Source organism: Sebastes fasciatus, chromosome 23 (genome assembly GCF_043250625.1).
Source record: "Sebastes fasciatus isolate fSebFas1 chromosome 23, fSebFas1.pri, whole genome shotgun sequence".
Taxonomy (NCBI): Eukaryota; Metazoa; Chordata; class Actinopteri; order Perciformes; family Sebastidae; genus Sebastes; species Sebastes fasciatus.
In genome coordinates, this window is record NC_133817.1 from 2,370,153 (window position 1) to 2,387,809 (window position 17,657).

The 17,657-nt window shown below is 42.8% G+C and overlaps 2 protein-coding genes across 6 annotated transcripts in view; one reads left to right on the forward strand and one right to left on the reverse strand.

Moving 5' to 3' along the window:
• Positions 1–139: 139 nt before the first annotated feature.
• On the reverse strand, positions 140–8,816 carry samm50l (sorting and assembly machinery component 50 homolog, like). The gene is made up of 15 exons (XM_074624980.1): positions 8,654–8,816; positions 6,694–6,807; positions 6,422–6,523; positions 6,209–6,296; positions 5,999–6,105; positions 4,794–4,924; positions 4,555–4,642; positions 4,313–4,441; positions 4,095–4,166; positions 2,920–3,006; positions 2,644–2,714; positions 1,898–1,965; positions 1,645–1,791; positions 1,367–1,508; positions 140–1,089 (listed from the first exon to the last, which is right to left on the reverse strand). Exons 1-15 carry the CDS (start codon positions 8,672–8,674, stop codon positions 1,044–1,046), a joined length of 1,413 nt encoding a protein of 470 aa, XP_074481081.1. The 5' UTR covers positions 8,675–8,816; the 3' UTR covers positions 140–1,043.
• A 1,030-nt stretch (positions 8,817–9,846) lies between these two features.
• scube1 (signal peptide, CUB domain, EGF-like 1) overlaps positions 9,847–17,657 on the forward strand; it is a 104,837-nt gene continuing 97,026 nt past the window's right edge. For 3 of the 5 annotated variants that reach the window (XM_074624886.1, XM_074624887.1, XM_074624888.1), the window contains exon 1: positions 14,012–14,240. In XM_074624886.1, coding sequence (XP_074480987.1) covers positions 14,153–14,240 — 88 coding nt within the window. In that variant the 5' untranslated portion in view covers positions 14,012–14,152. Of the gene's footprint in view, positions 9,963–14,011; positions 14,241–17,657 lie in introns of those variants that run through there. The other 2 variants (XM_074624890.1, XM_074624889.1) reach the window with 2 other exon arrangements.

The following is a 17,657-nucleotide window of genomic DNA, read 5'->3' on the forward strand; positions in this document are numbered from 1 at the left end:
GGGAGTAATGGACACAGTATGCTTGTTTTATTGGTGCAAACAGTCCCCATCTGTAGATATGTACCTTTGCAGAGACACAACATTATATTATCATTTATAGAAAATGATTTCACGGACACAAAGCACAAAAAGATCCAAAGAGGGAGCAGCTGTGATTTATTGGTGAATATCTTCAACAACATCAAAAAGAGGACTAACGGTAAGAGCACTGGTGGTGGATGTTGCTCAGGATGGGGAGGGGGGTGGAGGGGTTCCCACCTCGAGAGATCGACCCGCCGTTCTCCACATCAGACAACAACATTTGGCACGAGGGGTCGATTCCCTTCCAACACCGCCGCTTCCATTTAAAAAGTGCTGCTTTCTCTCGGTTCATTCCCTCGCTGCTGCATCATTCAATCACATACTGGAGTACAACTCAAAACTCAAATAAAGGTCACGAGAGAGTGTGTGTGTGGTTTTACTGTCAAACAAAATCAATAACAAGTCGTGCTCCCGGGTTAAAGGAGCAGTCCTGGAAGGCAAACGGGGAACATGCCCAAAATCTCTTCTGGAAAATAATTTACTTTGTCACACAGAGGGTGAAATCACCGGGAGAGGACCTTTCCACACACACAAGGTGCCGGCGCTGGAGGATTCAAACCAAGGAAAGACAAACAAACATAATTCAACCGTCTACTGAAGAGAATACTGACATGCTGCAAAAAATTCACCATGATTGTGTTTTTGCCGTAGTTGTTGTCGTGTCAATCTGGTTCCTCTGGGCTCTGAAGCCCAGTCCGTTTGCTCTGTAAAAAGTTTCACTAGTGTTTATCGGCCCAGCGCCGGCCCTCTGTTGTTGGAAAGCCTCGACCGGTGCATATCAAAGGAGGGTTTAGGGGGGGGGGGGTGGTCAGGCACGTTTCCCCGGGACATTAGGACCCATGCTATAGTGTTACACACTCTACAACAAGTTATACAGGTGATAAACAACAAGACGTTCTCCCTTTTCACATCGCAGCCTCTGCTGGTGCTGGAGTTCTGAGGGGGGTGGAGTGATGATGAGGTCACAGGAAGCGGATTCCTGCTCCAAACTGGACGCCGTCACATATCCTGTGAGAGGAGAGAAGAAAGAGAAGAGAGGAGGAGTTACCGGCATCCTAAAACAAGTCCTCATATTACACAGTGCTATATGGAGCATAAAGAGATTTCTAATTTAAAGAGTACAGACATGACATGACACACATCTCAACAACAGTTTGATGCAAAACCAGAGTGAAAACTGGTTTAACCTAACCTGCTCCATCTAAAACGTCCTAACGTATAATAACAACATGAGTGAACCTCCGTCCTGTAACATGGAGCAGTGTGTTAGTGAGCAGCGGTCTACCTGTCTCCACTCTGAACTCCCATGGGCACACAGTAGTTGAGCTCCAGTCTGGCGATGTTCCCGAGCCGCAGCACGATGCCGGCGCCGTACGACCAGCGGATACACTCTGCTAGCTTCTGAAGGTGAGCCCGGGGTCCTTCACCTGCACACATCATCACAGCCCACATCATACATTACAGTGTTTTATCATTTCTATTTGATGGCTCAGAATAATAAAAAGGAGATTGCACTGCAGGTTCAGCATTGAATGCATCCAGTACTGTATTCAGTCCACCCACCGTAGTTGAGGTTGCAGAGGTTTCCTGCGTTGAGGAAGAAGTGTGTTCTGAAGAGGTCCCCGAAGCCGCCCTTGCCGGGTCTGAAGGGCAGCGGAGTGTAGAGGTGGAGACCACCAGCCCAGTACGCCTCTCCACCCAGATAGTCACCTGGAGCACACAGAGAGATAAGCTGCTGATGATGTACTACACTACCTAACAGGACACATACACCACATATACATTCAGCTGCAGCTCCTTCTGTAGGAGTTTTTACCTTCACTCTGTGGCCCGATGCTGTACATCCCAAACCCTCGTACACTGGTGGGACCTCCAAGGTAGAACCTGGACAAAACACAGAACCATCACTGAACCGTCCAGTTAAATCTGCCATTTCAAAAGCACTAAGTTAAAGCAAAAATACTACTTAAATCAAACAAACAAAATGATAACATGTGGGAGACAAATGATGACACATTTAAAGAATGGATCAATTTACAAGTAGAGCTTCTGAAAAACATAATCTTCATCAAAAGAGCCAAACTGTGTTGTCAGTGGACGTGGTATGTTGAGGTCTGATGTGTCAGAGCGAGGGCTGCACGATAATGATCAAAATGATAGTCATGATTATTCATTACGATCAGAGCTGCAACGATTCATCGATTTTAAATCTCCAACTATTTTGATAATCAATTTATCGGTTTGAGTAAATTCTTAAGAAAAGAAACAACATAAAAATTCTCTGCATGACGATGAAAGTATCGTAAGTTGCAGCCCTAATCACGATTATTATTCATTTTATTGCAATAAGCAGAGCACTGTTTTCACTTCCAATATTTGCATCAAAGTAAGACTTAAAATAATAAACGTATAATAAATAAACTGGTTAGTTTAGGAAGCGCAGTGGAGTTTTCTGTGAGCTTAGCATGCATTTTAAACATCAATATCGCAGTCGATCATGCTCATTTAATTGTGCAGCCCTAGTCAGAGCCAGATGACATCTCCTGGATGAATCAGATGTACCTGTCAGCGATGCAGGATGGCGGTCCTCCGATGGGATAAAGCATCCCCCCCCACAGAGAAGCAGATAAGACCTGAGAGGACACAAAGTGTTGCCTTTATATATACTCAAACCTCTGCATTAAGAGCATTCAGTGAAACTAAATTAGTGCTGCTTCATCGCCCTCTGCTGGTTCTTTAATGCAACTACACTGTGTGAGAACAAAAAACATCTAACTAACTAAAAGATAGGAACCCATTCATGTTCAACAGGTCCAGAGTGACTGATTTCTGTCTTACGGAGTCCCAGAAGAGACGTCTGTTGAGCTGCAGCTCAAAATCCTCTTTCAGGAAGCTGGCGTCTCCTCCCGTGTACCCGGCCAGTTCCTGCAGGGTGAGATGAGAAACAACTCAAAAATACAACTTCTGCTGCTGCACACAAATCCCCAAAATGTCCCACTAGCTCATCGTTAATGTTTCAAAACTGAACCATGAACTGTGTTGAGTTTTGTCACCAACCAAGACTTTTAAGATGCCATTCAGCTCAACTTGTTCTTCATCTGTAGCTTCTTTTTCAGGCATTTATATATATTTATGATTGTTCTATATGGTGTCTACACTGTAAAACTCTATATTCTTACTTCTCCTATGCATCTTTTGTTCAAGTAAATCTACAGTATGTGTTGCTACTAGGGCGTTCAATTGATTAATCGCACATTTTTATCTGTTCAAAATGAACCTTAAAAGGGAGATTTGTCAAGTATTTAATCCTCTTATCAACATGGGAGTGGACAAATATGCTGCTTTATGCAAATGTATGTATATATGTATTATTGTAAATCAATTAACAACACAAAACAATGACAGATATTGTCCAGAAACCCTCACAGGTACTGCATTTAGCATAAAACAATATGCTCCAATCATAACATGGCAAACTGCAGCCCAACAGGCAACAACAGCTGTCAGTGTGTCAGTGTGCTGACTTCACTATGACTTGCCCCAAACTGCATGTGATTATCATAAAGTGGGCATGTCTGTAAAGGGGAGACTCGTGGGTACCCAGAGAACCCATTTACATTCACTGATCTGGAGGTCAGAGGTCAAGGGACCCCTTTGAAAATGGACATGACAGTTTTTCTTCGCCAAAATGTAGCTTAAGTTTGGAGCGTTATTTAACCTCCTTCCTGATAAATTAGTATGACATGGTTGGTACCGATGGATTCATCAGGTTTTCTAGTTTCATATGATACCAGTATCTTCACTTTAGCTTTAAAACTGAGCCGCTACAACCTAAAAATCATAAGTTGCTTTATTATCGTATTAACTTTGACAGCCCTACATTGAAAACAAGTTAATTTATTAAATCAGTAACTGACTAAATGACCTCTTGCAGTAATTTTAAAGTGTAAAATGTTATTTGCATCTTATTAGTTAGGTGAGACACATACATGGAAACAGATGTGCACTCTTACCTGGTTGATCCGGAGTAAGGCACCCCTGCTGGGGAAAATGGCAGAATTCCTTGAATCGATTGACACAGTGTGCTGCAAAGCAAACAAAACAGGAGTTCTGTTGAAGCGGTGCGGTGGACACAAACGTTTCACAGCCCTCACAAACATTTCCTGAATATGATATACATCAAAGTTGTGTTTTCAGAAGAGACTAAATGGAGGAAAGCTGCAGATTGTACCGAGAGGGCAGATTTCAGCGAGTGTCCGCTCTCCTCTCTGACGGCGAAGGAGGCGCTGCGTGCCAGGCAGCCCAGCTCCCTCCAGACGCCCTCCCACTTCAACGTGTGGTTGGTCACCCCCAGAGGAAACTGCAGCAGGACAGGGAGATGGAGGACAACTTCAGCTGAAGAAACTAAACTCACCAGTTGCACTTTGTCTTGCACATCACATCTCTATCCTGCACACACACACAGCCTCTTACGTTAAACTCTGCAGACCCTCCTCTGTCGGTCTCTTTTAAGGAGCTCCACGGGAACTGGCCGGTGACTTTGTACATGTTGAGGGTGAGGCTGAAACAGAGGACACCAAATCTGAAGAAAACAACTCCAAAACGATGCTATAAAGCCAGCGCTGGCAATCCATTAACTCTATATAGTCGACGGATACGCTTCCCTGGACACGCACTATCAACGGACTGTTGGGGGACATTCAGTGACATACTTGCGTTCAAAGTGTCCGGGCTGGGGCTTGAAGAAGGACAGGCCGTATGACGTCTCCTTGGTCCCGTAGGAGAACTGGAAGGTGAGTTTCTCAGCTCGACCGAACATGTTGGGCAACTTCAGACCCAGAACCTGGAAGACCCGACAAACACTGTTAGCTGAGAGCCACTTAGACTCGTACTGGAATAGCACCATGTGTCATTAGCTTTTTATTAACAACTCACTGTTCAAGATGACATTTGACTTGTGATAGCAGGAAAAGCACAGGATGCAACCCATAACATTAATGAGGACTCAGTTATCAGTATCAGTGAATGCATAATACCACATCCATGAAACAGCTGCATCTAAACAGAATGCAGCTGTTATTAATGCTGTTGGATGAACATGCTGTTCTGCTGTGACATGTCAACATGTCGCCTGTAAAAAAAAAAGGTCTATTGTCTCGTACGGCTGTAGTGAATAAATCGAAGCTTCATTTATGACGTTGATATTCAAATTCTAAATCAAAATTTGAATACTACGCTGCTTTTTTTTCCTATTCAACCTGGTGTTTCTGCAGAGTTGCAGATAACGATCAGGCTATGCTTATATTATTAATATTATACTAAAATTAGATTCCAGTGGTGGCTGCGTAGGATTGTTTCTCACTCGTCTGATCCAAACATTTCCAGTAACCCCAGAGCGTTGGAACATCAGCACCACTTTAAATCTTGTGTTTACCAGAGATGTGATTATAAGTTTCTTGGAAATAAGTCATTCAGCGTGAAAAGAAACATAAAAAACAACTAATCGACAAAAGAAATTAGTCGACTGAGACCAAAATGACAGATTAGTCGACTAATCGACTAAGAGGCCCGATGTGTGTCTCTAAGATGTGTGCTTCAGAAACCTCAGTAAACAAAAACACTATCCTACGCACGCTCCATCCCTAGCCCATAATAAAGAGGACAACATGACTGACATGAATTATACTGTACCGAAAACACATCTTCTTAAATTTAGTCTTCCACGGTACTTCATAATGTGTTTATTATGAATGTTCCCATTTACCTGTATTTATTTTAAATTTCATTTTGTTGTTCTTTGCACTGTAATCTTGTATAGACTGTCTTATCTTGTTTGTAAGGTCTCCTTGTCTTAAAAGGCGCCTATAAATAAAATGTATTATTATTATTACTGTATGTGTTTAAGTGTTTCTCTCACCATGCTTCCTTCATTGTTGCCAACCATGGTGTTGTAGCTTCCCGTCAGCCTCTTGACCTCCGTCACCTCAAAAGTCACATCCAGGCCGTTGGGCAAAGCATCGTTGCCTGAGGAGGGAGAAGCAATCAGGGTGAAGAAGAAGGTTCGTTTCTGCATATTCACGTCACACATGTGGCTCTTGTTTTTGTTAAGAAGGTCTGAAAGAGTTACCGTCAGACGTATCGATGAGAACCTCCACCTCTTTGAAGATTCCCAGGCGGAGCAGCCTCTGTCTGGCGATGTGAGATTTTTTCATCACCTGCAACAAACACAGAAACAGAGCTGTTCACTCATAAACCTCATCTACCGGACTCCTGAAACCGATCATGTCAGAGTGCTATATTAAGCATTAATGTGCAGGACAGTCGTGACATGAATACGTACATCAATGAGGTTTTTGGCGTGGAAAACCTCAGAGATCTCATAGCCGAGCAGATCCTCTTTAGTTCTCCCAAGACCCTGGATATTAACGTGCTGGACGACCACCTGCAATCACAGACATTTTTACTTACATCAAAAAACCCAGTGTAACCTGTTACTGTTACTAATCACCAGATTGTAGTTTTTTAAATTACTACAACTGATAACTACTTGTAAATACTACTATTTTAACATTTTACAAGAGCTACTCTGACACTAGCACTACTACTACTCACATCTTTGTTTTCGAGGATCTCCTGTTTGGACTCCTGCTCCGGTTCTGGAGGCTCCACCAGGTCATCAGGGTGGACGCCCAGGTCCCGGCCATGCATCGGGAGCGGGTCCAGACTCTGCACCAACGATAAACACAACGCTTTAAAAGGACACCGTCTGTTACAATCTGATGCAAAGAAACATAATAGATCCTACTTTGTACAGAGGAGCTGAGTTCAGTTTTGTTTTGTTCTTGTATTGAATTAAATTATAAAGTCAGATAAGGTGAGTCTTTACAGTTAATCATCCTAACACAGTCCCAAATACAACGGCATAACAAAAAAGTATGAATGGCACCTTTAAAGGGCAGGAAAGTCAAAGGGTGGGGCTTTAAAGAGGAGCTGTTAGGCTTATTTTCAGGTGTATACTTGTATTTGGGGTTTCTACTAGAACATGTTAACACGCTTTAATGTTTAAAAAACGCTTTACTGTTCTCATACCGGCTGTGCTGCAGCACCTCTTTTCACCCTCTGTCTGAGCTCAAGCTGTGTTTGAGGGCGTGCCAAACTAGCTGTTATGCAAATGTATTACTTGGTGACATCACCACGTTACGGAAGAAAAGGCAGGACTTCAAGCGATGCGTTTTAAGGCAGTTCAGGAGCAAAGTGGCGTGGACTTTGGGCTTTGTACCTTTGCAGACCTTTTGCATGCACAAAAAACCCCCACTATATAACCCACTAAGGGACAGGGAAAAAACACAAAAGCATGATAGGACCGCTTTAAAAGAGGACTCAGCCAATGAGTGTCTGATGTCCTATGAATATTGACTTGTTACACTGTTTTGGGCTCATTAAATGCCTTTTTGTGATGTTCTTTCTTTTCTCATACCGGCTGTAAACTCTTCAGACTCCATTCCAGCTAGCTTTGTTTGATGGCATGTCCAACTAGTCGTTATGCAAATGTGTCACTTGGTGACATCACCACGTTACGGAAGAAGAGGGCAGGACTTCAAGCGAGGCGTTTTAATGCAGTTCAGGAATAAAGTGGCGTGGACTTTGGGCTTTGTAACTTTGACCTTTGATCTTTTGCATGCACAAAAAAAAACAAACATATGACACACTACAGGACAAGGAAAAAGCACAATAGATCCCCTTTAAGAGAGGACTCAGCCAATGAGTGTCTGATGTCCTAAGAATATTGACTTCTTACTCTGTTTTGGGCTCATAAAATGACTTTTTGTGATGTTCTTTCTTTTCTCATACCGGCTGTAAACTCTTCAGACTCTGCTCCAGCTCCGCTCTAACTAGCTTTGCTTGAGGGCGTGTCAAACTAGCTGTTATATGCAAATGTGTTACTTGGTGACATCACCACGTTACGGAAGTAAAGGGCAGGACTTCAAGCGAGGCGTTTTAAGGCAGTTCAGGAGCAAAGTGGCGTGCACTTTGGGCTTTGTAACTTTGACCTTTGACCTTTTGCATGCACAAAAAAGGACCCCTTTAAGAGAGGACTCAGCCAGTGAGTGTCTGATGTCCTATGGACGGTGGAAGCCACTGCACTGTTCTGGACAGGGGGTAAAAAATTAATAAGAATATTGACTTATTACTCTGTTTTGGGCTCATTAAATGTCTTTTTGTGATGTTCATCACTGTTAAAACCATCTGAAAGCATTAAAGTCCCACTGAAACCTCCCCATAGTGAGTACAGAGAGCTATTGAGTCTAAAACATGACACACCCAGCCCATACTGGGCCTTTAAATGATCTGAAAGCTAAACTACACAGTCTCATCATCCACAGTTCACCTGCACACACTGAAATCCACCTGTCAGGTGTCTCTCCAGCTGGTCTGTGTCTACCTGGGTGTGTCTGTACATCGAGTCCCAGCATGCTGCTGATCCTCCTGCAGACTGACTGAGAGGTCATGATGATATAAACCCTCAGAAACACCACAGAAACACCAGCTACCAGGCAGATATAGAGCTCACCTTAGCATGGACAGTCCCCATGGTCTCTCTCCTCTGCTATCCGCCTCTTCAGTCCGTTAGCTGCTCTTTAATCAGCAGAAACCTGATCAATAACAGCGGCTAGTTTCTCCAGCTGCTAACCCTTCAGGGGAGACGCCATGACAGCCAGCGAGATCTCGTGCTGTGTTCAAGTGCTCCTTGTAAATATGCGTTTCCCTCACTGAGGTCTTTCATTCACCCCCAATGTCCTTGTTTATAAATCAGTATTTGTATGTTTTCTGTGCATAAATCCCCCTGACACAAGTTTAAGAAATTCTAGCTGGAAATTGTGAAAATGTCATGTTTAATTCATCTATATCGTGTCTGCTGTTAGAGTCCTCACTAAGACCAAGAAAGTGGATCACATCAGTCCAGTTCTGAGGTCTCTACACCGGCTCCCTGTCTCTCAGAGAACTGATTTCAAAATACTGCTGCTGGTTTACAAAGCACTAAATGGTTTAGGGCCAAAATACATGTCTGATCTTCTGCTGTGTTCTGAACCATCCAGACCTCTCAGGTCATCTGGATCAGGTCTGCTTAGTGTCCCCAGAGTCAGAACTAAACATGCAGAAGCAGCATTCAGTTTTTATGCATTAAATATCTGGAACAAGCTCCCAGAAACCTGCAGGACCTCCAACTCTCACTTCTTTTAAAACAAAGCTTAAAACGTTCCTGTTTGCGGGTGCCTTTTATTCTGACACTGCACTATAACTTCTACTCTTTTGAGTTTTATGCAATTTTAGCTTCTATCCTAGCTTTTATTTTTAGCTTGTTTTTATTTTCTAATCTTTAATGTTTTTATAACTGTTTTAATTATTTCTTAATGTTCTTTTGCATTTTGTCGCAATGTTCTTGGATGTTTCTGTAAAGCACTTTGAATTGCCCTGTTGTTGAAATGTGCTCTACAGATAAAGCTGCCTTGCCTAAATGAAAAGGTAGATAATAGCGGGGAGGTTGCCATAATACACAAACAGCAGCTACAGTTACACACAGATGTAATATAATATTAGGACATCACACTGAGTTAGATATCACACTGTAGTGGATGAGTGGCACCACACAGGGGAAAGAAGAGCAACTAACTGACATAACGTTGTAAAAGCCAACACATGTATGGCTCTTAAAGGCGTCACGCTGTATCCTCTCTGTGATTGGATAGAAATGAGGAAGTAGTAAAATGGGCGGGAACAACGTGCCAGTTGAAGAAGGAGCTCCTCCACGCGATGGCGGTGTTGCTCTGCTTTAAACTGCGCAGAAACCTGCAGCAGCTGCACTGAAGACACGTTTAATGGTGAGTTCAGTCAGCTTCTGTCTGTCTGTAAGCTGCTAGTTTGTTATAAAGTCTGTAAACCTTTTAAAAATGGCATTAATATAACTGTAACTAGAGCTATATGCTAATATAGCTAGGTTAGCCTTAGCATATGGTAAACAATGAGTCACCAGCGACATACTTCACTTTTCAAGTCTTTATATCTGAGAAAAATGTACATCTGTGACTATTTTTGAATTGCAGACATCAATAAAAAACACTATATATATATATTTAACTGTTGGACTTGAGCTTCCAGCGCTCAGGAGGACAACAATAAGCTATATGTGTTGTTATTTAAAGGGACTCTATGTAAGAATCATAATGCTTCTTAACAGCGACACCTGTGGCCGTTAAGTCAACTAAAGTCAGCGTCCTGTTGCTGGCGCTTGTGCTCGCTCTACATAGACATGAAGGAGCATCGCTCAACACAGTGAGGAGACACACGTCAGCTAAAAGCACAATATCACTCTATATTTCAGCTGCTTGGCAGTAATGTTAGCTGACCAGACCAAGGTCTCTCCATGAATCAATGCTGATCCTAGTGTTGGCTTTTCCCGCCTCAGCCTCCCGACCGCGGCCGGAGGGAACGGGGGAGACGCCGGAGTTTTGGTGGGAGACGATAACGTTTCTCTCTGCGGAGCCCCGACACTTCACAAGACACGGGAAACCTCTGTTGGTCTGGAGGAGCTGCAGCAGTTATTTCTGCACAAACGTCCACTGAACATTCACTAGATATTCTCAGAGCTAAACTAACTCTTCTGCAGTGTGGAGTGAGCAGCATGCACGTGAGAGGTGGAGCGAAAGAGCGAAAACGAGCTTGGTGTGTGAGTGAAGGCAGGCAGAGGAGCAGAGACTCCGGTCCTGGAGACCAAAGCTACGGTCTCCCCCGCGTCCTCCGACCGCGGCCAACACTGTTTAATAGACGGGCTTCACTCGATACAACCAAGAGGTTTTGGTGCTTCACTGTAGTTTGTGTTGGAGTCTGAGTCTGAACAGCGTAGCCACACGCGAGCGTGCATATGCGAACGCGCATGGGACACCGACCTGGGTGATTTATACATGTAAGAAGTTACAAACAGTCCCTTTAACTGTTAGCTCATTAAGAAAGGCTTAAAGGTCCCATGTCGTGCTCATTTTCAGGTTCATACTTGTATTTTGTGTTTCTAATAGAACATGTTTACATGCTGTAATGTTAAAAAAAAACTTTATTTTTCCTCATACTGTTTGCCTGAATATACCTGTATTTACCCTCTGTCTGAAACACTTCGTTTTAGCGCATTTCAACGGAATTGCGTTGCTAGGCAACAGCTTGGGTCCATGTTTACTTTCTTGTCAGCTGATGTTATTTACATACACTGCAACAGGAAATAAACTGGGACACATTTAGAATGTTTACGTTTAAAACCGTGTAATGATCTATATATATTGTATATTTGTGACATCACAAATGGACAGAAATCCTGACGGCTTGTTTCAAACGCACAACTTCTGAATACGGGCTGTGTGTATTTCTCAGTATATTGATAGTTTAACAGAATTTATAAAGCACTTAAACCTGCTTTATAACATAAAAGACATGAAAATCTCACTTTTTACAATATGGGACCTTTAAAACAATGAGAATCACCATTTTTATTTTGACTGTTTTTTTAATCCTTGAAATGAATGAATGGTTGGTGACCCTTGACATAGCTGGATTAACCTGCTAGTGACATATGGCCCCCCTGAGTGCCCTCTACACACATTCCCCCAACCTATTTTGTCCTGAGCCCCATAAACCAACCAGTATTATATGCTGGAACACTGCCCTGTCTGGTTTGTGTCAGTCAATGATTGATCATTTCATTCATTGAATTATCTAAGGTTGTGCACAATGCTTAAACAATCCATTCTTGAGCGTTGATGTCAAACCACTAGGTGGCAGTATTTCTTAATCCTTAAAACCTCCTTAAACATTTAAAGCTTATCATGATTCAGACAGTTGTGTCAATAAGTATTGAAAGGGGAAGAAGTTACTGGATTTTGTGCTTCTTAAAATGTCCAAACTATGGTCTCAGGACCTGTAGGGGTCCTCAATTGGCACAGCTAGGGCAACAATGGGGGTTTAGATTTATCTGTAATGTTATAAGTTAAAACAGCAACAGTATGTATGAGGAAAAATAAACAAAAGTCCTTTAAAATCAGAGGTTTTTCAACCTTTTGGGCTTGTGACCCAATGTCAGACAGGTGATGGACATGGGTTGTTTAAAGGGGACATATCATGCTCATTTTCATGTTCATATTTGTATTTTGGGTTTCTACTAAAACATGTTTACATGCTTTAATGTCCAAAAACACATTATTTTTCTCATACAATCTGTCTGAATATACTTGTATTCACCCTCTGTCTGAAACGCTCTGTTTTAGTCTCTTCAAGAGAAAAAGCCCAGTCTGCTCTGATTCTCTTGAGAGAAAAATATGGTGCATCTTTGCAAAGGTAGTTCTCAAGCTGTGGGCGGTATATTCTAATGAGTCTGCATGTGACATAGGAAGGGGAGCCACATCTGAATGGTTTGTTGAATCACAGGTTTTCTGATCTAGACAGCCCACAAAAAACTGACTGGGTTGTTAAAAATGCCCAACTAAAAATTGCATGGAAAACACCAGCCGTGCTGCTTTCATCCTTTTATCTAAGGTGCTTCAGATGTTGCTCTGGTTACTAAGCAACCAAAACCTGCAGCACTGCAATGATGATAATGAATTTGTGGTAATTTAGCAGTAAAAGCCTCACTGACTTAACTAAACAAAGTCAAAACAAAGATAAATGGATTTCCAGCACTGTAAGTTTCCTCCATATATTTACCAGCTTAGACTGATATTTACAGAAGAAAGAAAAGATACCTGATGGCTGTGATTGGTTGTTCCTCGTCACATGACATGCGGTGCACGCTGCAGCGTTCCAAAAGTTGAACTGTGTTCATCTCGGGGCACAGCCGTTGCACCCTGAATAATAGGCGCTTCGGAAACACTTGTGCATTGCTCCCACTTTGCTCCCGCGACTGAATGTGCATGCCGCACGTCTACATCATGGATGTAATGATGGTACGTGTCCACAGGGGCGTTTTTTATCTCGAGGGGACGCGCCGCTTCACAGCACCTGATTGGACGAACGCTGTCCCTCCGTGGGCTGCTGCTCCCAGCTTTCAAACCAGAAACAACATGGCGGCTCGTCTGGAAACTTTCTTCTCTTATTTCATGAAAATAGTTCACCGAAATTTGTTTCTGAAAACATTTGAAGCGAGAAATATACCACGCAGCTGCTGAATCTGTCTTTATTTTGGATCGACAACGTTTATTTTAAAAGATTCTCGGGAGTTTCCAGAGAGGGCGAGTCACGTTGGGACGCCCGTGATTTACATAAAGTAGCTTAGACCTCAACTTTATGCAAGTGACGCTCCATCTCTCGAATCGCGCCGCCACGCTACCACAATGCATTGCACGGCTGCTTACATAGACAATGAATGGGAAGCTTCGAAAGGACGGAGGCTGTGGACACGTTGCGCTCTTCCTGGGGGGCTTGGGAGCGGGTCCTCTTTTCACGGAGCCGGCCGCCATGTTTCTACAGTAGCCCAGAACGGACAAACCAATCACTGGCTCTAGAGAGGGACATTCACGTTTTCGTGTCGACCACCGTAGTTCTGCGACACGCTTGGCACACGAGAAAATAAGTCTGAGAAAAATCGACTTAATTTCCTTTCTTACCCTTTAAATAATCTAGGTACCCTTAGATTTATCTTTGGACATTTGGGAGTGGAAACCACTGCTATAAATCTCATTTGGGGGATTCTTTGTAAAGAGATTATAGTTTTTATTATTCTGGAATAGGGTTTGGGGAACCTTGAGTATCTCCATCATGATATGCTGCTCATCTCTCATTAAATACTCTCTCTCTCTCTCTCTCTCCTCTACCAGCACAAACAAGCCAATCAGAGGGCTCAGATCGCCCCTCTCTCTCTCTCTCTCTCTCTCTCTCTCTCCCAGTCCACCTAAAGCAGTCCTCCTCCTCTCGTATCAGAGACGCACACACACGCACACATACACACACACATACACCCACATCCACACACACACACACACAGTCCAAACCCCCAGAAAAGCCCTGCTGCTGAATCCTCACACCGTCTGTCAGCATGGGGAGCGCTTGTTTTTCCCGGGACGTTTGTTTGTTTATCCTCCTCATAAATACTTGCAGGGTGATGGGGAATGTTGGACCGGCAGGTAAGAGCTCCACTTTTCCTCTCTCTGTCTTCTCTTTATTCTCAACCAACAAATGCAGAATCTTTTGGCGTCTTATACCGGCTTAACTGGGAGGAAATGAGTGGAAAAACTACTAATGATATCACTGGAGATTTAAAAAAAAAAATCACAAATAGGTGACTTTAAAGTTGCCATTTAATACTGCAGGACTGCAAGTTCTTATTATATATTCTAATGTGCTTTCATCTGTGATATTAGAACAGCTAATGCTCAGTGGTGACTTGTGGAAATGTTTCTTGGTGGGTCTGTGGTGCCACATCCAATCAATTTCAGCAAACATCCTGGTATGATTTAATGCAAAAAAAGTGAAGGTATCAAAAACACAGTTAAATAATTAACAATTATTTTATTCCAACAGGAGCAGTAAAGAATGCTTAGAAAAACACAACAGTATAAAATGTACTCTGTTGGAATGAAACGAAGTACTTAAATACAATTTTGAGGTACTTCTACTTTACTTGAGTATCTCCATGTTCTGCTACTTTCTACTTCTCCTCCACTACATCTCAGAGGGAAATATTAGACTTTTTACTCCACTACATTTATCTGACAACTTTAGTTACTTTACAGATTCAGATTATTAATACAAAATATAATCACATTACAATCAAATTGTAACTGAGTATATATGCACTGGGTGCATTCCATGTTTAAAACACAAATATTGACAATTTGTATCATTTTTATTATTATTATTATTAGTAGTAGTAGTAGTAATGTTTTTTGTGTGTGACTCAGGGAGGGCGGCGCCCTAGCGCCCTCTATTGGCCGGCCGCCACTGCTGGAACTTGTGTTTTCCTGCGCGTAAAAGGTAAATTCCAATCGGAAACCTGCAGCTAGCTCTCCGGGTTAAGCGCTCATTTTGCTGTAATTTCTTTTGGAGTTGAGAGGTTCTGCCTGTGTTCACGCTCCACCGCGTGGAAACGGCGCAAAAAATGATTCACTGAAGGTAAAAGAAGTCTAGAGAGCATCTTGTCTCCGGGTTTGGTGGCCTGTCCGGAGAAGGAGGAGGAGGGATGTGGAGGCTGTGTGTGTGTAAATGTGGGGTGAGGGGGTGTGGTGGCAGGAGGGCCGACCAGGTCCCAGGAGGAGCAGTCCGGCAGGCAGGCAGGCCGGCAGCAGGGGCCCTGCTGGTATCGACCGGTCAGCAGCACATTGTTCAGCCTCCCACCTCTGTGAATGTGCTAGGAGTCAATATTGAGTCAGTGAGCCACCATGCAGGAAAAGGCTTTGACAAAACCAGAGGCAAAGAAAAGATCTAAAGTGAAATGCTGTACCTCCTCCTGCAGCATTTCACCATCAAAAATCCCTTAAAGGTCCCATATTATAAAAAAGTGAGATTTTCATGTTTTTTATTATTATAAAGCAGGCTTAAGTCCTATATAAAGACTGTGAAAGAATCGAAACACTCAATCCACAGGGAAATACACACACAGCCCGTATTCAGAAACTCTGCATTTGAAACGAGCTGTCAGGATTTCTGCCCATTCGTGATGTCACGAATATACAATATTTAGACCCTTGACATAATTTTAAACGTAAACATACTAAATGTGTCCCAGTTTATATCCTGGTTGCAGTGTATGTGAATGTCATCAGCTGACAGGAAGTACACATGGACCAAGCTGTTGCCTAGCAATGCAATTCTGTTGCAATTCTGTTGCAATTCCGTCAAAATGCGCTAAAACGGAGCGTTTCAGACAGAGAGTGTAAATACAGGCATATTCAGGCTGACAGTATGAGGAAAATAAAGTTTTTTAACATTACAGCATGTAAACATGTTCTAGTAGAAACACAAAATACAAGCGTGAACTTGAAAATGAGCACGATATGGGACCTTTAAAACACTTGAACTATGTGTGTGTGTGTGTATGTGTGCGTGTGTATGTGTGTGTGTCTCTCTCTTTCTCTCTTCGGCTCCACTTTTTTTTAAACAGGAAAAATATTTATTGTAAATTCCGTTTTATCGTTTATTTATTGCCTTTGTACAGCTGAGCCGGGCGGAGGGCCAGGCGCGGAGCAGGGGCTGAACCGCAGGCAGCTTCCAGCCGGGTTGCCTAACTTACACACACAGGCTATTTATACTCGGATGGAAGCGAGAGGGTGAGCAGAGGAGCTCTGTGGTGATGCAAAGGTTCTGCTGAACCATACATATGACAGGAGACACCAAAACATCTCTGGGTCCCCCCCCTCCCCTCTCTGTGTCTATGTGTAATGAGCTGGCCCCTCTGCCCTGCAGGATTCAGGCCCAGATGTGACTGGCTCCTCTATCAATAACCTGATCAATTAGGACGCCGTTAAACCTTCTGTTCTCTGCATGTAGAGTCTGGGGTTGGACCTGGACTCAAGAGCTCTCTCAGCTTATAATTTGCTTTTGGAAAGGGTGTCCTGGGATCTAATTTGTTTTTTAAAAAAAAAGCAAATTCAGTCACATTGAAGCTGAATGAGGCAGTTTTACATGCAGCAGCAGAAGGCTAAAGGTTCCCAACCTTTATGGCTTTTGACCCTTAAAGCTTAAAGGGGTACATTTTTGTATCACACTTCCATAAAAAACATTAAATATGGGTCAAAATTAAAGGGCCAGTGTGTAGAATTTAGGGGGATTTATCAGCAGAAATTAAATATAATATTCATAGCTATGTTTTCATTAGTGTATAATCACCTGAAACTAAGAATTGTTGTATTTTCGTTAGCTTAGAATGAGTCCTTCAGATCTACCGCCATGTTTCTACAGTAGCCCAGAATGGACAAACCAAACACTGGCTCTATAGAGCATTATTACATTACCAGAAGGCCACTGTAGCTCTTCGACATGCTTGTGAAACTGAGGTACCGCCAGATGCCGTCTGACTTCTGTTGCCCCTAAAGTAGCGTTATCAGCCGGTTAGACTGTTATTAGGTCATTAAAGGGGACCTATTATGCTTTTGTGCATTTCCCCTTTCCTTTAGTGTGTGATATCGTTTTTTTGTTCATCTAAATGGTCTGCAAAGTTACAAAGTCAACACCAAAGGGAGTTACTCTGCTCCTGAACGCCTCGCTTGAAGTCCCGCCTTTTCTTCCGTAACTTAGTGATGTCACCAAGTAACACATTTACATAACGGCTAGTTTGGCATGCCCTCAAACAAAGCTAGTTAGAGCGGAGCTGGAGCGGAGTCCAAAGAGTTTGGTTCGGTTGACCAATCACACCAGGATGAAAAGAGGTGCTGCAGCCCAGCCGGTATGAGAGAAGTAAAGTGTTTTTTGAGCAATAAAGCATGTCAACATGTTCTAGTAGAAACAAGAGCAAGAGTGATATTATCTGAATTTTTTGAAGTCACGAGAAAGTAAAACTATCCAGTAATTCACCAGGAGAAAAAAAAGCAAAGATTTGAATTGTG